Raw genomic sequence first — 23,717 nt, 5'->3', positions numbered from 1 at the left:
AACATGGTGATCAATTATTGACTCATTCATTTGTTTTCACTTCATAAATGTTTGCTCATAAACGTTCAAATGAGTTTATTAACGAACAGTATTTTAGGTCATTTATAAAAACATAATATTGTCTAATATTCTAAGTGAAGCAGGGTTAGTGACTCCCATGCTCTCAGACCGGCTCAGTGCTCATGAGCCCAACATCTCTCTCAGGCCATCTCACGCGGGCCTGTTTCAAGGATTCAAGAGAAGTCTGGGGAAGCTTCTTTAACGAGTGATGCTCCAGTTATGGAACATCTTCTTCAGATGACTCAGATAATAACCACCTCATGTAATAGAAAGCTTACAATGCTGCGTTTACCTGCTGTGCTTTTATTGTCTGATTTCTTTCATGAATATGTAACGTAGACTAAGTTTAATCCTTGTTGTTCTGCTGTTTTCATGCACCTGACATGAGGTATATGAACTGGAACCACTTGGTCTCTATCCTCCCCTTCCCTCTATCGATCACACAAGGGTTCTCTAATCCAGACAGCCATGAGCAGCTTCATCATCGCTGATGACTCCACCGCTGAGACGTGTGGACCAGCACTGAAGTAGTTCACGCGCCGAGGCCTTCAGGCTGTGGGCGCCACGGTGCTGCGGCCACCTGGCGTGCTTCACTAAATGCCAGCTCGCTCCCCGCGGTGGGATTCAGCGCCAGTCTTTTATGCGGCTCAATGAGCAGAGCGTATCCCGTAGTTGTTGATAAGGTTGATAAGGTTGTTGATATGTAGCACAGGTTCCAGTCGGTCTCCCGGCTGCTTTTCTTTGCATCTCTTTTAGTCACCGAGAGGTTCATCTTCCTCCAGACGGCTTCAGCTCGGTTTTCTGTCAACAGGACAGACTCATGCAGAGACAGAGATTCATACGCATCACTAAAAATATGAATGTACAACTCACAAATCTATCCAGTGCCATGCACCTGTATCTAGACAACATGTCCTTGTCACAGCATCCTTTAACTGATCTCAGACCAGCTAGAGCAGGGGTGGCCACACTTATGGCTTGCGAGCTACTTTTAAAATGACCAAGTCAAAAAGATCTACCTACATTAATAATACTATATATATATATATATGTATATAATATATACATATATATATATATATACATATATATATATAACCGACCGACACAATCACAAACACCTGTAGCTGGTGCTTTTGCCAACCTAAATTCTTTTTGGAAAAGTTAATTGAAAGACGCTCGTCAATTAAATGCAGTGTCATAATTCTTTAACTACATTTATAATGAAAGCAGATTGCTCCATTAGACAAAAAAATAATACAAGTTTTCAAACACTTTATTAGAATACAAATACAGTTATATCTGTGCAAAAAATAACTATAACATTTGGCAAAAAAAAAAGCTTATTGTGGCTGCAGTCAACTTGTTTTGCGCTAAATATCTTTTTTAACCGTGTCACGGTGAAGTTAAGAACACAGGTGTACCTATTTTAGTTAACGATGACTCAGCTCCACTCAGACCTGACTCATCGTTAGTGAGCTGATTAATCACACCTGTGCTGTTCTGCTCTGAAGGTAAAACTACTGGTCAAACTTGGTATTGAAGCAGCTCTTGTAGCGGAAGGGATGTAGGATGACACACGTCTGATTATAGAAAAGTAATTATGGTACTACTCTAAAATTATATTTAATAAAGTGTCATTGCACAGGTAGGATACTTCTTATGATTCAAATATATATATTTGGATAAACAGGGTTGTGAACATTGTGTAGAAGAAAGTCATGTTCTGTATCTCTAGTTCTAAAATGTTGGCTCATCTATTAATAATCAATAATCAGTCTCAATTGATGAAGTCACTGTGTAAATATCAGCGGAGACAAAATAGAAAGAGAGATGACTTTTCTTTACTGTTCATACAAATAACCAAGGGTACCACTAATGGGATGAAATAAAAGTTCCCTCTAAACTTTAATAGAATGAGATATTCTCTAGAGAATTCAGATGATGTGTCTTTTAAAAAAGGTGGAGTTTGAAGATGGAGCATATATATGTTATTATTCTTATTTTTTTAAAGTGATGACCTTAATGTTCTCGTGTTATCTGAATAGCTTTCATTCCCAGTTCTTCTTTCAGCAGACAGCAGATGTGTGTGTTGTTGCCATGGGTGCTGCCAGGTGAGGCTTTGTGTTGTCGTCCTGCAGCAGCTCCTGGGGGGGGGTCATCTTTTATACAGAAACCTCAGGCTGGAACACCGCAGAGGGTGGACTGCTTGTGTTTGTTCGGTGGTAAAAGAACATCTAGAGAGGGAATGTTCTCGCGAGCCCCTTTGTGACCACAAAGTTTCAGGAACTGGGGAACCAGAGGAACTCAGGAACTCGTCTCAGGAACCAAACTAGGCCCCAAAAGTCCCGTTCCAACACACACTCTGTTGTGTTTCCACCACAACAGAGTGTGTGTACACGGGAGAAGCAACAGAGGGACCCTGCTGTTGTTTGTAGATATAGCCGCGTGACTCTGATGTTTGAGCTTCATGTCGTAAATGAACGAACAGGCAGAGGAACAAAGGGAGAGAGAGAGAGCTCCACAGAGACGATGACCTGCTGCGTTTGATGGTTGTTTATTCTGTTTTACAAACCGCCATGAAACAATCACATCATCAAATGAGATTGTTCCGTTATACTTGCTTTACTCTCTTCTCTCTCTCTCTTTCTCTCTTTCGCTCGCACTAATTCACATTTTCTTGAGGGACCTGAACTTGATCTTGTCCACCTCTGCTGTCTCTCTACCCGTCTGCCTCTGCTCTCTCTTTCTCTCTCTCTCTCCTCCCTCTCTCTCACCCTCTCTCTCACCCTCGCTCCTCCCTCTCTCTCTCTCTCCCTCCCTTTCTTGCTCTCCTCCCTCTCTCACCCTCTCTCCTCCCTCTCTCTCTCTCTCGCTCGCCTCCCTCTCTCTCTCCTCCCTCTCCCTCACCCTCTCGCCTCCCTCTCTCTCTCCTCCCTCTCTCTCTCCCTCTCTCTCTCTCCTCTCCTCCTCCTCTCTCTCTCTCCTCTCTCTCTCTCCTCTCCTCCTCCTCCTCCTCTCTCCTCTCTCCCTCCTCTCCTCTCCTCTCTCTCTCCCTCTCTCTCTCTCCTCCCTCTCTCCTCTCTCTCTCCCTCTTCTCTCTCCTCCTCTCTCTCTCCTCCCTCTCCTCATCTCTCTCCTCCTCTCTCTCTCCTCCCTCTCTCTCTTCCCTCTCCTCCTCTCTCTCGCTCTCCTCCCTTTCTCTCCCTCTCTCTCTCTTCCCTCTCCTCCGTCTCCTCTCTTCTCTCTCTCTTTCCTCTCCTCTCTCCTCTCTCTCTCTCTCTCTCCTCCTCTCTCCTCTCCTCTCTCGCCCCTCCTCTCTCTCCCCCTCCTCTCCCCTCTCTCTCTCCTCTCTCTCTCTTCCCTCTCTCCTCTCTCTCTCTCCTCCCTTTCTCTCCCTCTCTCTCTTCCCTCTCCTCCGTCTCTCTCTCCCCCTCTCTCTCGCTTCCCTCTCCTCCCTCTCTCTTCCTCTCTCCTCCCGCTCCCTCCCTCTCTCTCTCTCCTCCCTCTCTCTCTCTGAGTGAGTGATGTTGAAGAAGTGGACAGCATGTGAGATAAATATAAGCGTCACAGCAAAGGGTCTGAATACTTCTGACCATGTGATATTTCAGTTTTCCTTTTCTTTTTTTCTTCTAAATTTCTGTTTTTTTCTGTTCAGATGGGGCGCAGAGTGATATTAATTAATTATATATATATGTCTGAGTGATGTATACATTACATGTTACCTGTTATTTGAGCAGCTTTGCTAAATAATCGTAGTATATTTATACCGGCATAAATAGATAGAATAGTCAGAAAGAAAGACATTTTATTTTGGAAGCTGCTCATTAGAAGAGAAGGATGGAGTCCATGGGGACAGATGGAGGGATGGAGACATGAGGGGAGGAGAGGGAAATTGGAAACTAGACAATCACAATAACAATTTACAGACCGAGCCGCACAGCCTGATGCTTTTAAACCACCTGTTGAGAGTTCAATCTATGAAATGAAAGACAATGTTTTCCTACACATCTTATTTGTACATTTACATTTAGCTTATTGATACTGACTTCTACATAACATTAAGATCACAATGTTCCTCTTATACCCAGTAACAGTTCCACAAAACACTCCAAACACGTCAACATGGTCTTTATCCGTGGTTGGACTTGTTGCCATGGAGATGGATTTGTTAAACTCAGCAGCTGTTCCAGATCCTTTCACCCAGAGCAATTTTAGAAACTTTCCATTTGTGTCATTGTGTCGTTTCTTCTGGCCCAGAATGAACTTTTAACGCTCCGACACGGACGAGGACGACAAGCGAACACCTGCGGCCACTTTGCACGTCGGTGTGATTCCGCGTTCGCGTTCGTGACATCGAGACAGCGGGAGTCTGAACTGACTCCAGGTCATCCGCTGTGGTCGGAGCGGAGCGCTCCCCATCCCGCGCGTCTCGCAGCTGTCTGATCCCGTTAGACCACGGCACGTCTGCTGGGCCGAGTCCAGCAGATGGCGAGCTGACGACTGTTCATAATGGAGAAGATGAACATTAAATGAGCTGCTAATAGAAATTAGATTGGCTTCGACTTCTACCAGGAGAGCCTCGAGGCTGTGTGTGTGTGTGTGTGTGTGTGTGTGTGATCACACTAAAGTGCTTGGAGTTCAGACTTAATTAATTTTAATACATCAAAGCTGTTGTATGTAAATGTGTCTACCCTTGGCCCCCCAGTCCTCAGTTTACATGAAGACCACGTCCTCACATGACTGACGTCAGTGTGTGTGTGTGTGTGTGTGTGTGTTCTCAGTAAACCAGAGGGAGGGTGTGTGTCCAGTCCTCTGGTCCTGTCCTCTCATATCTTTCCATATTGTCTTCTATCTGATCCAAAGCTGGACACATGTCCTCCGTCTGCTCTCTGGTGTCCTGTCATTGGTTGGACCTCAGCTCTCTGTCTCTTCATCCAAACCCAAATAATCTGTTCTCCTTCTCCGTTAAGTGTCCTCTAGCTGGTCTGAGATCAGCTCACCGCGGATCCACTGACTGCAGCAGTGAGAGAACAGAGGAGGACAAAGAGGGGGAGGGAGAGGGGGAGGAGCCTCTGGTTCGTCTCTATTGACGGTCCGTGAACTGAATCCAGACTGAACCGGTTCTGTTCCCACTAATCCCTTGAGAGTCAACGACAGTGTTTGAAGAAGGATGTGAGGGGGAAGCACAGGCCAGAGTTCAGAGGAGCATTACATTACATCACATGGGTGCACTGCATGACATCATAGACATGACATCATAGACATGACATCATAGACATGTTGACTCTCTGCTGGTTTACAACAGGAAGGAGGAGACATCATGACGTCATAGATCTAATGTACTTTAATGTGTTTTCATTCTGACGTACACACTCTACATTTCCTCCAGCACATGTGAGAAATGTGTTTTCTCAGTGCATATATTTATTTATATGACTTATAATGTAAAGTTGTATTAGTGATCATAAATAGTTCCAGATGAATTATCGAGCTGTCCAAAAAAAGTAATTTAGTCACCGAAACTAAATAAAAATCACTTTCAACGTCTTTTGTACAGACTATCAACCAAATGTATTAAAATGAAATATCAGAGAATTTTAACACTAAATACATTGTGATTCTGAACTAATCAAGTTGCAATAACTCACGAATTAAAATATATAACTCCTACGTCACTCTCCTCACATGTCTGAAGAGGTTTTCTTTGTCACATCTGTACAACATGTTCTTTCTCTCCTTCTCTTCATAACTTGCAGATACTTTAGATGTGTAAACTATTCATATTCTCTTCTTTATAATCACTTCTCTGCATATTTTCACAGTCATAATTCTCTCGTGTTGCTCCGCCGGGTTGGTTGGACCGTCTCGTGTCGTCCAGCTTCACTGACTTCACTCGAAGAGGATTCATTCACGGTCTCTGATTATGATGATGATGATGTCTTTGCTTTGTCTCTCTGTTGCTGTGTCCTTGTTTGTTTCACCCTGAATCTGAATCGCATCCAAAAAATCTTCGCCTCAAATCCACGTAGCACTGAGGATGATGATGTCACAGGCTGTTTATAGAGTCGACGGGAGACGGGCGATGATGCACGAAGGTCAAGTTATTGATGAGAAGGACGTCTTACAGGAAGCATCGGGGAAGATGACTCCACAGTCACGTGGTCCCGTGTGTGTTTCTCAGCTCATATACTGAGACTCAATGCTGATGGAGTCACTGAGTTGTGGACGTCTGCCAGTGGACACCATGTGAACTCGTCTTTACAGACGCGAGTCCGGTGTGATTCATCACACCTGGCCCGCAGCCTGTGAGGCAGGACCCGCTGGAGAACCTGGGAACCGGCTCTGCTAGTCCACTCCGCTGGTCACTGAGAGTCAGAGACGATGATGCAGAGATATGTGATGCACTTAGTGCAGTTAGGGGAGAAAACAATTATCCTGTAATTAGCAGGAAGCAAATATGAGGTTGCTATGACGAGACACAGGCAATCACCTGTACACCTCCTTTTCTGCTGCTATAATGAAGAATATATATATATATATTTACTTTATTTATTTATATTGTATTCTTATTTATTATTCTGTGAGAATTAAGTGTAATTAATCTACTACTTAACACAACCCCATATATATTCTTTATATATATATATATACTTTATTTATTTATATTGTATTATTTATTATTCTGTGAGAATTAAGTGTAATTAATCTACTACTTAACACAACCCCATATATATTCTTTATATATATATATATATATATATATTGTATTTTTTATTATTGGATAAATTCGACAACACCATATATGCACAATATATATATATATATACATATATATGTGTGTTTTATAAAGTCTATACATTGTAGAGTAAAAGGATAATAATGTATGATGGTCAAGTTGAGTTTATCAAATATTAAAAGATAAAATAAATAAAGAATATATATATATTTACATATATATATATACAGTCAAAATATTCAAAAAAAAAATGTCATACAAATCATTCATTAAATCAACAAACAATTTTTAACTTTAAAATTTTTATCTTTTATTATTTTGCTTTTTACTTACAGCTAAAAATAAAAAAATAAATATCTTAATAATATTAGAATATCATGAAAAGTATAAACTAAAATATATATCTCTTGAATTATTGAATGAAACACAAAACCTTAATTCCCTTCCCTGAGCCACACAAACTCAGCAGTCATTTTTTTTTACTTGGTCTGAGGAGTTATTAAAATTTTTTATGATATATTTTTTTAGAGTTTTCAAATTTTGTCCATAATCAGCCATAATCAGCAATATTAAAATTGCAATATTTCAGTTATTTCAGTTGATTTGTAATGAATCAGAATTTTTTTTTTTTTTTTTTTTTACAGAAAATAAAGAACTTTATCACAATATTTTAATTTTCTGAGACAGTCCTGTATATATTTGGGGTTGTGTTGAGTTGATCCAGCTGCCTGCGACACGTGTGTTCTGGGTAACCGTGCACCATTCTCTTTATTCGTCATTGTTAATGCCAGAAGACAGATAACAGATAAAGGTTAGGAAACAAGACTGCAGACAAATACCTGATGTCAGAGAGTGAAAAGATGAATCATGGCCTCACAGCCTTTGTTCGTGCAGCGCAGCACACGGATGCCACAAACACTCCTTCCAACTCATCCTCACTCCTTGTCAGAGTCCTCGTGTCACTTCTCCAACACATCGGTAGCCCGGGCAAACGTTTATGCAAATGAGAAAAAAAAAGGAGGAGGTGATGTTCTGCTCTCCAGGCATCTGGCTCTCTGTCAGAAGCAAACTGTTATTATCAAACCAACGTCTTCGGGGAAACTTCCCCCACGTCTGCATGCCAGCCGAGAGCTGCAGTGGCGCAGCAGAGAGCTGCAGCATAAGGAGAGAGGCATTGTAATAAATCACAGGTAATCAGCTGGGGGGGCGGTGTGACGGAGGCCACTGGGATGGAGTCACTAGAAATAGACGGAGGAGCTCTTCATTCAGGACGGGGAACAACAGCGGAGGAAACTGGAGCTCCCGCAGTCATTAGCATCCGAGCACAAGTAGAGCAGACGAGCCGCAACTTTACTGTAAGCGATCCACTTCTGGCGGAGAGAGTGCCGCTTAACGGGGTGTCGTATTCAGTGAGGTCGATGCAGACCCGTTCCTGAGCTGCATCCCGAAGCCGGATGGAGGGGAAGTCGAACGGAGCGGTGTCTCTGTCCGTGGTGCTGAACGCGAGGACCAATCGGCTCGCTGGAGGACGCCGGCGTGACGATGGAGTTTAAGGAGTTGCGCAACACCTCCAGGACATCTCGTCGGCCTCCTTGCCGTGAGGTCAAGGAGGACGCCAAGAACCGGTGACGTCACTGGTGGGTGTGGCCACTGGTTCAACGGATGCACGCGGGTCGCCCCCCTGGTGGTCGGAGGTGGAACAGCCGGGAAACTTTGCTCCAGAGAGGGCGGCGAAGCACACGCACACACACATGCACACATACACACAGGCACATGCACACACACAGGCCAGGCACACACACACGGGCACATGCACACACACAGGCATGCACACACACACACACATGCACACACATGCACACACACACACACACCAGATGCACGCACATGCACACACACAGGCACACACACCAGATGCACGCACATGCACACATGCACACACACACACACGCACACACCAGATGCACGCACACACACACACACACACACACACACACAGGCACACATGCACGCACATACACACATGCGGGCACACGCACGCACAAACACGCATGCACACACACACACACACACTGATTAGCTGCTGATTATCTGGTGTCACAACTTTATTCCCACCTGTTGTGGTTTATTTCTCTGCCGTGTGTTTGGTCTCTACCTCCATCATGTTCTCTCTTCTTCTTCATCTTCTTCCTCCTTGATCTCTGTGTTTTGATGTTCTCGGTCCGGTGTTCAGACACATTTCCTTTCTTCTCGATGCACCGACACGTGTTTCCATATTTCCTCCTCATATCTTTTACCTCATTAATATAGGAGAGGACTTTGAGTTTGCTGAGGACAGAAACACTGAATAATGAATGGAGACCCGTGGAGGTCAGCGGCTTTGAACCGAGTGTTCAGTGAGATGACGGCACACTGGACTTCCCCGGGTGAAGGAACCAGAACCTTCCTCTCTAATAAGGACCGCGGGTTTCCAGCAGTGGAAGCGCCACACCTCCGACTCCATCGACTCAAATAAACTGCGACATCTGCCTTGTTTCTGGCTTCATCTGATATTAATATCTTCTTCCAACTCTGGCAATATGTTAGCATTTAAAATATATATATCGGCAGCACTCGCTAACGTCACATTATTATTATTCAAAAGGGACCATGTACAGTTGAAACATGAATGTCACCATTCGATGCTCTGTGTACCAGAGTGTAGCTTCAGCTCATTTGCATCTGTAGTCCCCTGACAGACCATAATAAACATAAAACAATAACAAATAGGACAGGATACTTACACACAATGCAAAGTTACAGTACAGCGTTTTAAATTTAAGAAGATACTATTTAAAAGCAAGTAATAACAACCATTAAAAGTAGATAATACACACCATTAAAAGCAAGTATTAAAAACCATTTAAGGTAAGTAATACACACTGCCAAAAGTACTAAAAAACATTACAATTAAGTAAAACACACCATCAAAAGTAGGTAATACACACCATTAAAAGAAAAGTACTAAAAACCATTACTATTAAGTAATACACACTATCAAAAGCAAGTATTAAAAACCATTAAAAGGTAAGTAATACACAGTCAAAAGTAATAAAAACCATTAAAATAAAGTAATACACTGTCAAAAGTAATAAAAACCATTAAAATAAAATAATACACACTATCAAAAGTCAGTAATACACACTATCAAAAGTAAGTACTAAAAACCATTACAATTAAGTAATACACACTATCAAAAGTAAGTAATACACACGATCAAAAGCAAGTACTAAAAACCATTAAAATTAAGTAATACAAACTATCAAAAGTAAGTAAAACACACGGTCAAAAGTAAGTCCTAAAAACCATTAAAAGTAAGTAATAATGTTGCTCAATGAGTGCAGCGCTGACCAGCTCTCAACTGGTATTTTAGACTATTTTTAAAGTGCCGATAGAGCTGCAATCATTTCATTCACATAATTGCTCGTGGCAGAGAAATCTATTTGTGACGTGTGTTCGTCGATGTGCTCGGACTGAGAATCAAAAGTCTCACTTCTTTGATAGGAAACTATATTTTGCCCCCCGGTGTTTTTGAATGGGAGCGTGACACACATGAGCCGTGTGACGGAAGCATGTCGAGGGTGTAAAACACGGAGGGAAACACAAAGGAACAATAATACAAATGATGAATGTGGCTCAATACAAACTGTTCCCTCTGCGAGGGAAAATATACAAACATTAAGTGAAGCCGACTAAATATAATGACAACTGTGCAGCCATTTACTGAACAAGAGTCAAATAACTACATGTATAATTACAGCTAAATGCTGATTATGATTAAAGCTGAGGTTGTAATTGAAAGTGAAACACAGCAATATGTTGTATTATTTATTATTTAACATACACTGGACACTTATTTGGCCTTATGAACAGGTTTGATGCATATTTTGCTTTTTTGGAGATGTTGTATATTTATATAGTAGAGATGTTTGCTTTAATGTTACCACAATGTGACACTAAAGCTGTGATGTTAAGCTTTGCCTTCAGTTCTTTGTTGAAGTGTCGGACTATAAAAGGAGTGTCTTTAGTAAACGCCCTCACCTCCGCTGGAGTTCAATATAATTGCTAAAACAACAGCTTCTGTGGCTCTGTGATAATTAAGTATAATACATCTATTGTCAGAATTTATTAAGGGTAAAACACGTGTCTTCACTGTGAACTCCAACACGTCGTGAATACATATGGCAATTAGCAGCTGTTATTGTTATTAATACACCTGGACTATATTTACTGAGAAGACACGTGTTTTAAAAACACCTTCAAAGTTGTTTCCTCTTGTATGAAAGTACATAAGTACACCACCGTGTTTTATTTGTTTAAGACATGTAGTGTCAATGAATATTGAATATTTAATGTCCGATAAACTCACTTTTTATTTGTAATTTTTTTGTTGTCATATAATGAGCGTGACTCGAAAAAATTCGAAAGAATAAATAAAAAAATCTGATGAAAATTACTTTATCGTTTTATTTATAATTATTTTATAGTAATGTGTTTTACACACTAGGACAAATATGTGAGCCACGTAGAGCTCCAACACAGACATTCATATCCACCAACAAATACATGACTCCTACTTCTCTTCGTCTTCTTCTCCTCCTTCTTCTTCTCCTCTACGCCTCCTCCTTTTTCTCCTTCTCCTCTACTCCTCTTCCTTCTCCTCTACTCCTCTTCCTTCTTCTTGTCCGGCAGTCTTCTTCTTCTCCTTCTCATTCTTCTTCTTCACTCCTCAACTCCTCCTCCTGCTTTGTCTTCGTCTCCTCCTCCTTCTTTTTCTTATCCTCGACTTCTTCTTCTTCTCTCCTCCTCCTTCTTCTCTCCTTTACTTCTTCGCTCCTCCTCCTTCTTCTTCTACTTCTTCTTCGCTCCTCCTTCTTCTTCACTCCTCTACTCCTTCTTTCTTTTTCTCCTCCTTCTTCTTCTTCCAGCATATCACGGTTGTGGTGCAGAATGAAATATCACCACGAAACGCGAGACTGCTGTAGGAGAGAGAGGAGTCTCTCTCTCTCTGGAGGACAGCGCCGCTAGGGGGCGCTACTGTCCGCGCTGCAGCCGCACGCGCAGCAGCAGCAGCAGCAGCAGCCACCCAGTCTCCGGCTCTCTCTCTCTCCAAGCGTTTCTCCAGCTCCGGTCAGACTTGGATTTCTTCCTCCGCTCCGAGCTCCATTCGCAGCGCGTTTTCTCTCCTGGAACTTACCCACCGGACGCGGAGCTTCGTCGGGCAGAGCGCGGAGCTTCTTCGCCCCTGATTCGGAGGACACCATGCTTTACTTCTGGATACACACCGTGTGGATCCCCGGCGTCGTTATCCTCTTTGGATTTCAAGGCAAGGGCTCATTACTATGTCTTTATTGCATGCCCTGTTCCACTCGGGGAAACCCCGGAGCGAAAGTTTAAATCACAGCTGTGCCGGCTTGTTTAATTGCGCGTGTGTGAGTTGCGCAGGTGCGCCAAGTGACTTCACCTTGTACTCAAGTCACGTGACGTCACGGAGAAGCTCGCGACTCTCCGTGCAGGTGGCCCGGGGTCCAGTAGAGCTCCCGGTGGCTCTATTATACATTAAAGTTGACGGTCGGTGTCCCCGGTGTACGGCGGCGGCGCGTGACGCGGAGCAGAGAGCAGCCGCAGAGGCTCACGGTCCAGCGGACGGCTTCAGGAGACTCTACCCCTCCGCAGAGCTCCGACATGCGGAGGCTGTGGAGCCGAGTTCGGCCTCTCCGGTGGAGTGTGTGTCACGTGTGAAATAAGTGCGTATTATATCTGAATATTATAGTTCAAAGGCTTCCGGAAACACGTGAACGTCTCCACGCGCTTCCACCGGTGTCTCCATTGTGCTGTGGGTCAGTCGGTGTTGACCTCTTGGATTCTCTTTGGCTCTCATGCCGCCAAAGGGCCTTAGTGTGGAGTGTGTGAGGTGGAGGAGAGAGGGGGATGAAGGGAGAGAGATGTAGAGGTGGGAAGGAGGAGGAGAGATGATGTGAGGAGGAGGAGGATACTCTTCTATGTCTGTCATCAGTGAGTAATGATGCTCTCCAGATGTTCAGCAGCACTGAGGTGATTGGTGGATGTTTGGTGATGGGGCGGTGACGGACGCAACTCGGGGAATCGAACACCCGGTCAGTTTGAGAACTCCGTCAGGTCTTCAGGGTCGGAGCTGGGAACTGAAATGACCTCTAACGTTGGTCCGGTTGAAGACCTTTCCCCCATTTATCCACCTACAGATTATCAATGACATCATGCTTGTGTGTGTCTTTCAACACGAGAACTGTATTTTAATACCCCAATACTCGTCTCGGCATCAAACCCTCCACCCTTTAACGGTGTTGTGTTTTCATAAGTAAGGAGATTGCAACATATCCAGAGGAACCTGTGAGGCAGAACTCCCGCATCATAATCAATAACTTCAATCAACAACGTATCACCTGTCCATGCGTGGTCATTAAAACACAATGCAGTGACTACAAGGCCTCAAGGCTCCAGCCACACATCGTATTTATCCACATTCTGGAGATTTTATGAACTTCAAAGAGGATCATCAGCTTTAAACAGAGGTTCAGTGAGGAGCGTATGATTCATATTTATGTTCATGTCAACGTTTTTTTGGGAAGAGAAGCTTTAAAAAAATCATCTAAACTTTAGTTTTACTGTCATCGTCATGTTCTCCATGTTGTCAACAACTTCACCAACTCACACCTACATTTTCTTCTTGTCGCTGCGTACCGAAGCTCTTGAACGCATCGCTGTTCATCAGCGGACACTTTTCACCACAGCTTTACTGAAGCTCTTGAACGCATCGCTGCTTATCAGTGGACACTATTTACAGCAGCTTTACTGAAGCTCTTGAACGCATCGCTGTTCATCAGCTAACACTCTTCATAGCAGTTTTACTGAAGCTCTTGAATGCATCGCTGTTTATCAGCAGACACTTTTCACAGCAGCGTACTGAAGCTCTTGAACGCATCGCTGTTCATCAGCTGACAATCTTCACAGCAGTTTTACTGAAGCTCTTGAATGCATCGCTGTTTATCAGCAGACACTTCTCACAGCTTCACAGCAGCGTACTGAAGCTCTTGAATGCATCGCTGTTTATCAGCTGACACTTCTCACAGCAGCACACACACACACACACACTCAGCAGCGAGTGGGCAGAGGGTTGAGATGAAGGCGTGCTGCAGGGTAAACACTGTGGAGCTGACGCCTCACACACCTCGACCACAACACGACTGCATTCCAGGTGCTGACTGAACTGTGTGTGTGTGTGTGTGTTTCACTGCGCACTAAATAATATCACATGATGCTCCTCTGCTGTTAAGGAGAGAAGGAACATAATAGAGGTGAATCACAGATCCATAGTTATAGATTCCCATCACTAAATCATTGTCTTCTCGCTCCCCTTTAACTTTCCCTCCTGTCAGATCTCACACACAGTTAACCTCCCTCTCCTTCTTCCGCTTCTCCGCAGTCACTCCTCGTCCTCCACCGCCTCTAATTCTACGGCTCTCTGGGTTTCACGCCATCATTCTTTCTGTTCATCAGAGCTTTTTTAAACGTGTTTGTCTGAGGAGACTTTCCATCCGTCTGGAAACTATATTCATATATTTGTGTAAAGACGTTTTTTTTTTTTTTTAACCTTTTTTTAAAAAGTAGCTCATCAGCTCTTCTTCTTCAGTTTGACCGGGCGCTTATCTCCTGCCGAGCGTCGGTGTTAACCCCACGGACGGATCGTTGTTCCTCCCGCTCCGCCTCCTTCCGCCAGCACCAGCTGTGCGCGCACGAGCTCTAATAGATGTTCACGGCTCGGTTTGATTCTTCATTAATTTTCTCCGCAGAGTCGAGCAAATAAATTAGAATGTTTCCCCGGTGGTCTCTCGTTGTTTCTACTTAACACGGTGAAACAAATGAACTCATTAATGTTCTCTTCACATCCGACGTCGTCTCCTCCCCCTCCGTGTTTGTTTCTGTACTTAAGAGACAATAAAAGTCAGAGGTGGAGAATGTTTGACAGGATTATATGTTTAACTCTTTTTTTTGCTCGGCTTAAGTGTCCAACCATTAAATCCACCCACGCACACGGTGTCTTATGAATCCATAATTCATAATTCAATGCCCCTGTGACGCTGTCACGCTGCTGGATTCTCATTTCGATGCATTTCTGAGGCTGCAGATTGTGTTTTGAGGCTCGTCATCAGAGGATTAAAGAGTCTACAAGAGTCGGTGGGATGTCCAGCCTGCTGGGCTGCTGCCGAGGATGTGGCACGGTCATCGCTGGAGGTGTGAGGAGCTGTGGAGTTTTGTTGGGAACGTGAACTCGTCACATGATGGTGATATTCACTGCACGTTGATCCAGACGGGCGTCACACGGCGTCACCAAGTCTCATTCGGCCTGTTGACTGCTGGTTTATCTTGGAGAGGCTGAGGTTATCCCTCAGCTCAGGGGAGATCTCTAGAACCAGAGTTAGAGCAGCGCCACTGGAACACACACACACACACACACACACACACATGTATTAGATCAGTCTGTGTGTGGAGCACCATGTCAACCAACTACCAGAGACAGATAATGCTGCACTTTGTGGACGGAGAGGAGGAAGGAAGGGAAAAGGCTGAGTCAGGCTGTGTGTGTGTGTGTGTGTGTGTGTGTCCCATCAACCCAGATTGATGCTGTCAAGCAGCTTAATGATGCGGTCTGCTCAAACAGCAGGATTCATGCTGAGAAACAGATTAACACACACACTGTTTTCTAAGGGACGTATATGGGAACCGGTTGGAAGTTCAACCAGTGAATCAACATCTGTGAAGCTGCAGCAGTCTGGCGGAGTTTGTTTGTTCCTCCAGTCAAACATAAACGAAACAAATTATGATGATGATGTCATCCCAAAGAGGAAAGACGAGTGTTGGAAGTCTCCTCCAGACGTCCCTCCTCCAGAACACCTGCTGTGTTCCTGGGACTTCCCGTGTGAACTGATGTGTCGGGACATGAAAGGCTCATTGACCCAGCGGGGTGTTGGGTCGCCTCCCCTCCAGGATGGAGGTGATCCCCCGAGGAGGGGACTGTGTGTGTTCACTCATCCAGTTGGACCTCAATGGGCTCTGACTGTGTGTGTGTGTGTTGCTCTGTAATGACCTCCAGCTAGTTGAGTTCACTGAACACAAACACCGGCAGCTCTGATGAAGACTGAGCGGTTGATTTAGCCGACAGCTCCTTCATCATCATCAGCTCGTCCTCTGGGGACGCGCCGTGACCTTCAGGCAACGCGGCTGACACTCTGAACGTCTCTGTAGTCAGCCGGTGACACCCCGCGCCTCGCGGGATGGATGAACGGGCTTCATTCAGTCGTACTAGGTCACTTCCTGTTACATTAGACATTTTAAAAAGAGAGTTTCTCTTCCTGCAGCTTGATGCACGGCTGTGATCACACGTCAACTTCACAATATACGACACACACACACACCAGTGTGAGCTCCATTACGATTATACTCACGTCATTTTAGGGTTATTTAAGGGAATAGTACCTAAAAAAATCTTAATAACAGAGTCCCGGGATCAGAAATAACAGCCGACATATAGACAGGAAGTGAGCTGTATACGGTTATATCAGAGCTGTCATATTCAGGAAGTAGGTTGAACACAGATAAACATATGTATTTTGGACACATCAGGTGTATTCTGATTATTTATTGGAACCAGACTGTGGAGCTCCGTCTTCTAAACATCTTCAGCTCAGCCTCCTGTGATACCGTCTCTGACCACAGGGGGACAATGTCTGTGTCTCTTATTCCACATCTTCTTGACCAGGAAATAGGGAAAGACACACTTATTCCCTCTCTCTGGTGTTTTACAACAAACCAGCAGCTGAAAGGCAACATGGAGGATCCTCTAACAACTAGGAAAGACCTCTTCTTCATCCACCTGTGGAGCTGAACTGTGTCTCACAGGAGGCTTTTATTCTGAAATCCACACATTTAACAACCAGCTCTTAATGTATTCTCTCATTAATAACTACTTTTTTTGTTCATATTCATACTTTACATGTGTCAGCAGGGTGTTTTCTCGGCGTTAATATTGACATTTTTAATGAATGAATCAATATTTATAATAATCCCACTTCTACAGGAGGCTTTTATTCTGAAAACCACACATTTAACTACCATTTTATTCAGCTCCGAATGTATTTTCTTATTCCTAACTACTGTTTTTGTTCATATTCATACTTTGCATGTGTCATCAGTGTGTTTGCGGCATTACTATTGACACTTAATGGATTAATCAATATTTAATAATAATCCCACGTTTGGAGGTGAGTGCATTTCTCCCATTTGTTCATTATCACTTCAGTTCCGTCACATTCCCATTTGATGTCTTCACGTCTGCCGGTCTTAAATCTCTCTCTTTCTGTAGATTATCATTATTAATAAACCAGAGGATTATTTGAGCTGATTCCTGCCAGGTGGAAGTCGCAGTCATCTGGTGTGTTCGTGGATTTCGTGGGACTTTTATTCTTTGAAGCAAACAACTAACGAGTTGCATCGCCATGGCGATTCCTAATGGGTCCGCCGCGAGGCCTCCGAGTCCTCAGACCGGCGGTGATGAAGTGGTTCGCCGGGCACCGGGCGGACCTCCCACCGAGGTCCTGATGAGGTGAAGGCGTGCGGCGATATCTCCGGCCGACGTTCTCGTTTGTTCACCGAGATTATTGGAGTGCAGAATCCTTGTTTTTATTTGAGGAGGAAGGAGGTCGTCTCCGTTTCTCCTCGTGTGGCGTTCCCATCACGGCTCACAAGGACTCCTCTGAGAGGACGCACAGCGGCCACTGACCGCTCACCGGAGCCGTGTGTGTGGTCTTTGCTCACCGGCTGATGCAGTGTGTGTGTGTGTGTGTGTGTGTGTGTGTGTGTGTGTGTGTGTTTCAGGGGTCTTTGTTCGTGTGTGTTTGCTCCGTGTGTTTCTGGAGGCTCCTGGAGTTCAGCAGCGTGTGACGCGCTCAGAGACATCCGGAGGATCTTTGTGGGGAAATGATGTTTGATCATCATGTTGAACAACAACAACAACAACGGATTAAATATAAAAGGGAAACCGTCATTCACCGTCTGAGAGCTCTCTGTGTCTTCCAGGGAAGACTGGCCAGCCGGACCCTGTGTGTGTGTGTGTGTGTGTGTGTGTGTGTCTGTGTGTGTCTGTGTGTGTCTAGGTGTCTGTGTGTGTGTGTGTCTGTGTGTGTCTGTGTGTGTCTAGGTGTCTGTGTGTGTGTGTCTGTGTGTGTCTAGGTGTCTGTGTCTGTGTCGGTCTGTGTATGTGTGGGTCTAGGTGTCTGTGTGTGTCTGTGTGGGTCTAGGTGTCTGTGTGTGTCTGTGTCTGTGTGGGTCTAGGTGTCTGTGTGTGTGTGTCTAGGTGTCTGTGTGTGTCTGTGTCTGTGGGGGTCTAGGTGTCTGTGTGTGTGTGTGTGTCTGTGTGGGTCTAGGTGTCTGTGTGTGTCTGTCTGTGTGGGTCTAGGTGTCTGTGTGTGTGTGTCTGTGTGGGTCTAGGTGTCTGTGTGTGTGTGTCTAGGTGTCTGTGTGTGTCTGTGTCTGTGTGGGTCTAGGTGTCTGTGTGTGTGTGTGGGTCTAGGTGTCTGTGTGTGTGTGTGTCTGTGTGTGTCTAGGTGTCTGTGTGTGTGTGTGTGTGTGTGTGTGTCTGTGTGTGTCTAGGTGTCTGTGTGTGTCTGTGTCTGTGTGTGTCTAGGTGTCTGTGTGTGTCTGTGTGTGTCTAGGTGTCTGTGTGGGTCTAGGTGTCTGTGTGTGTCTAGGTGTCTGTGTGTGTCTGTGTGGGTCTAGGTGTCTGTGTGTGTCTAGGTGTCTGTGTCTGTGTGTGTCTGTGTGTGTCTAGGTGTCTGTGTGTGTGTGTGTCTGTGTGTGTGTCTGTGTGTGTCTAGGTGTCTGTGTGGGTCTAGGTGTCTGTGTGTGTGTGTGTGTGTCTGTGTGTGTCTAGGTGTCTGTGTGGGTCTAGGTGTCTGTGTGGGTCTAGGTGTGTGTGTGTGTGTCTGTGTGGGTCTAGGTGTGTGTGTGTGTGTCTGTGTGGGTCTAGGTGTCTGTGTGTGTCTGTGTGTGTGGGTCTAGGTGTCTGTGTGTGTCTAGGTGTCTGTGTGTGTGTGTGTCTGTGTGGGTCTAGGTGTGTGTGTGTGTCTGTGTGGGTCTAGGTGTCTGTGTGTGTCTGTGTCTGTGTGTGTCTAGGTGTCTGTGTGTGTGTGTGTCTGTGTGGGTCTAGGTGTCTGTGTGTGTCTGTGTCTGTGTGGGTCTAGGTGTCTGTGTGTGTCTAGGTGTCTGTGTGTGTGTGTCTGTGTGGGTCTAGGTGTCTGTGTGGGTCTAGGTGTGTGTGTGTGTGTCTAGGTGTCTGTGTGTGTCTGTGTCTGTGTGTGTGTAGGGATGGGCATCGAGAACCGGTTCTGTTTTAGAACCGTTCCCAGTGAACCGATTGTTTGGGATCGTCAGCCAAATTCCTTAACGGTTCTGCTAACGGTCCTCTGTGGCGTTGCGCATGCGCACACTTTTTTTGTTTCTTCTTCAGACTGCAGCAAACATGGCAACGAGGCAGAAGCGCTCTAAAGTTTGGCTCCATTTCACACGACAAAATGACAACTATGCCACTTGTAACGTGTGTAAAAAGTCTATTTCGTCGAAGGGAGGAAATACAACAAAGATGAATAAGCATTTGAACACAGCGTGGAATTAAATGACAGGAATGTCATGTGTTCAATGCAGCAGCTCAGCTAACGCCGGCGCTTCATCTCTTTCTGTCCAAGGTAAACTCCTCACAAGTGATCACAACCACTCACTGTGTGAAGCCATTTGCCTTTATTGTGTGGAGTCGATCACGTTATCTTCTGTCCCTTCGTTTGAAGCATACATTTGAGCTCCGGCATTGGTCTCCCATTATTGATCACTTCACGTTTGGATTGAAAGTCCAGTTTTGAGAAATGTTTGATCGTAACGGTGTTAATTATCGGAGGGCGTGTGTTATCAGCAAACGTTCGCGTTATCGTGTTAACCCATTATTAAACTGAGGATATTGATTTTTAATCCATTCTTAAACGTAGTGTAGCGACCCTGTGAAGTGGCTGTCAATCACAGTGTGGCACCGTGCATGCTGGTCGAGGGGGCGTGCCTGTGATTGGCGGAGTAGAGGGGAGGCGGGGTTAACCTGTCGAAAAAGGGGAGTTAAGGGTGGTTGACGGGAACCGTTGTTGTTGACGTTCGAGCTGCTGAGCTGTGAGGAGCACGCTGTCTGTGTGGTGGATGCCCAATAAAGGAGGAGTAATAACGTCGTCCCGTCTCCGTGTCATCAGTGCCATAACGTCCGAGACGTTACAGTAGCATATAGCTTCGCTAGTTTAGCTATATAATCTTCCATTTTCAGCCCCCTACATTGAGGCAGAGGTAGTGTTTGCCTCCCCTCTTAATGTGGCTTTATGTCAGCTCAGCAAATTCAGCGATTTTGTTCGTGCCATTTGTTTCATTGTGTAAACCAGCTTTCACTATATAAATAATCTCCATTGCCATCCAATGTAGCTGATGAGGTTCAGAGTCAGACCGGTTCAGAGGCTGGTCGTCTGTCTGGGTCACAGGCTACAGCACGTCTTGTACACCTCCTCATATCTTTGTGTTCAGGCATCCTCCACCCCATCTGAGAGAGTGTTCTCCACGGCTGGAGACACAATAAGTCCTGAGAGATCGCGTATCCTCCCGGAGAAAGCAGACATGCTTATTTTTCTGCACAAGAATTGTTGATGATACAATTGATGGTTGCACACTTGGTATTTGCCACTGCTAGTTTCATTTTTGGCAGCTCAGTTCATATACCTTTTTTTTTTTAAAGGAAGGAGCACTGTAATTTCTAGGAACATGTTTAAATTAAACAGAATACATTTTATTTAAGTTATGTAAGTTTTATTATAAGTTCAAGAGGAATATGTATAAATGTTTTAGGTTATTTAAAAAAATGTAAATGTGTATGTATACATACTGAATATGGTGTGTGCAGCATTATAGACAATTATATAAAAGAAAATTAATGTAAATAAACCCGTTTGTGCTCTTTTTTTCAACCCTTGCCCAATAAGAATCGATAAGAGAATCGATAAGGAATCGAATCGATAAGCAGGAATCGATAAGGCATCGGAATCGTTAAAATCTTATCAATTCTCATCCCTATGTGTGTGTGTGTGTGTGTGTGTGTCTGTGTCAGTCCAGCAACATGTAACATGCTAGACATCTGGAGCCACATGTAACAACACATGTTGTGTTACATCACATGTTGTGTTGTAACACATGTTGTGTTACATCACATGTTGTGTTACATCACATGTTGTGTTATAACACATGTTGTGTTACATCACATGTTGTGTTATAACACATGTTGTGTTACATCACATGTTGTGTTACATCACATGTTGTGTTATAACACATGTTGTGTTACATCACATGTTGTGTTATAACACATGTTGTGTTTCATCACATGTTGTGTTGTAACACATGTTGTGTTATAACACATGTTGTGTTACATCACATGTTGTGTTATAACACATGTTGTGTTACATCACATGTTGTGTTATAACACATGTTGTGTTATAACACATGTTGTGTTACATCACATGTTGTGTTATAACACATGTTGTGTTTCATCACATGTTGTGTTACACCACATGTTGTGCTACATCACATGTTGTATTATAACACATGTTGTGTTACATCACATGTTGTATTATAACACATGTTGTGCTACATCACATGTTGTATTATAACACATGTTGTGTTACATCACATGTTGTGTTATAACACATGTTGTGTTACATCACATGTTGTGTTATAACACATGTTGTGTTATATCACATGTTGTGTTCCATTACATGTTGTATTATAACACATGTTGTGTTTCATCACATGTTGTGTTATAACACATGTTGTATTATAACACATGTTGTGTTACATCACATGTTGTGTTACATCACATGTTGTGCTACATCACATGTTGTATTGTAACACATGTTGTGTTACATCACATGTTGTGTTACATCACATGTTGTATTATAACACATGTTGTGTTTCATCACATGTTGTTATATCACATGTTGTGTTACATCACATGTTGTGTTACATCACACGTTGTGTTACATCACACGTTGTGTTATAACACATGTTGTGTTACATCACATGTTGTGTTATATCACATGTTGTGTTACATCACACGTTGTGTAACATCACACGTTGTGTTACATCACACGTTGTGTTATAACACATGTTGTGTTACATCACATGTTGTGTAACATCACATGTTATGTAACATCACACGTTGTGTTACATCACACGTTGTGTTATAACACATGTTGTGTTACATCACATGTTGTGTTATATCACATGTTGTGTTACATCACATGTTGTGTAACATCACAGGTTGTGTTATAACATATGTTGTGTTACATCACATGTTGTGTTACATCACAGGTTGTGTTATAACACATGTTGTGTTACATCACATGTTGTGTTACATCACATGTGTTACATCACATGTTGTGTTACATCACATGTGTTACATCACATGTTGGCTGGCTGCTTGTCGGTGCTGGTTACCTTCTGCCCCCAATGGATGGGCTTAGATCACCCAGTTGTTGGATTACCTCCCCTCCCCCCTTCCTACTCGTTGCAAGTCATGTCTAAAATGTATGTGCTTATGTGCTAAGGTGTTTTTCCTGCTCCACACTGTACCCCTCTCGGGGCATAGTCGGGGGGTTGGTGTTTTTTCTCGCCTTCTTCCCTCATGTTATGCTGTAATCTTTCATCCACCCTTTCTTGTAATTTCGATGCTTTTGTACCTGTACTCTGGCAAACGACAAATAAATATATCTATCTATCTATCTATCTATCTATGTTGTGTTACATCACAGGTTGTGTTACATCACATGTCTCAGCAGCTCCCTCATCACATGGGAACACCCTGATGGAGGCTGAGAGGAGCTCTCTCTGCCTCCTCATGCGGCTCCATAACTCGATGAGGGGCCACTGATGCTCTCCAACCAGACAGTGACGGAGCAGGGGCCCTCTGGCCCTCTGGGTGTGTGTGTCTGTGTGTGAAGACAGACACCTGCTTGTCTCTTTAGTCTCAGAGGACCCTGTTGCTGTGTCATGATTCCTGATGCTCATGCTCCATAATAAGAGTGGGAGAGTCTGGCCTGCTTCAGTTTGAGCTGTGACCGGGTTGATTCACTTCTCTACATGTACAACAGTGTTATTGGCATGCGGTTATCTATTGATAAAGACATCGTCTCTTCCTATTCATAGGAATAATCTATTATAATTTGAGGAGGAGTGTGTGGGGAAATAAATCAGAACCATGAACTGCAACAGGTCGCAAAAAAACAACAGTGGTGGCATCGATGTGTTGAAAGTATCTGATGAACAGAGTGTACACACACACACACACACACACATATACACATATATATATATATATACACACACACACATACACACATATATATATATATACATACATACACACACACATATATATATATAAACACACACACATCTATATACATGCACACAGACACACACACACATATATACACATATATATATACATACATACACACATATATATATATATATATACACACATCTATATACACACACACACACACACACATATACACATATATATATATACATACATACACATATATATATATAAACACACACACATCTATATACACGCACACAGACACACACACATATATACACACATACTTATATACACACACACACTCATATACACACACATACTTATATACATACACACACACTCGTATACACACACATACTTATAAACAAAGTATCTGATGAACAGTGT

General features: G+C 43.7%; 1 protein-coding gene across 2 annotated transcripts in view; it reads left to right on the top strand.

Moving 5' to 3' along the window:
• Positions 1–23,717, top strand: part of lsamp (limbic system associated membrane protein) — a 579,644-nt gene that overhangs the window by 90,674 nt on the left and 465,253 nt on the right. The window contains exon 1 of one of the 2 annotated variants that reach the window (XM_056442005.1): positions 11,962–12,164. The exons of the other annotated variant lie outside the window; for it this stretch is intronic. Coding sequence (XP_056297980.1) covers positions 12,101–12,164 — 64 coding nt within the window. The 5' untranslated portion in view covers positions 11,962–12,100. Of the gene's footprint in view, positions 1–11,961; positions 12,165–23,717 lie in introns of those variants that run through there. 2 annotated transcript variants of the gene reach the window in all.

This window comes from Pseudoliparis swirei, chromosome 20 (genome assembly GCF_029220125.1).
Source record: "Pseudoliparis swirei isolate HS2019 ecotype Mariana Trench chromosome 20, NWPU_hadal_v1, whole genome shotgun sequence".
Taxonomy (NCBI): domain Eukaryota; kingdom Metazoa; phylum Chordata; class Actinopteri; order Perciformes; family Liparidae; genus Pseudoliparis; species Pseudoliparis swirei.
This window is presented reverse-complemented; position numbering and strand designations above follow the sequence as displayed.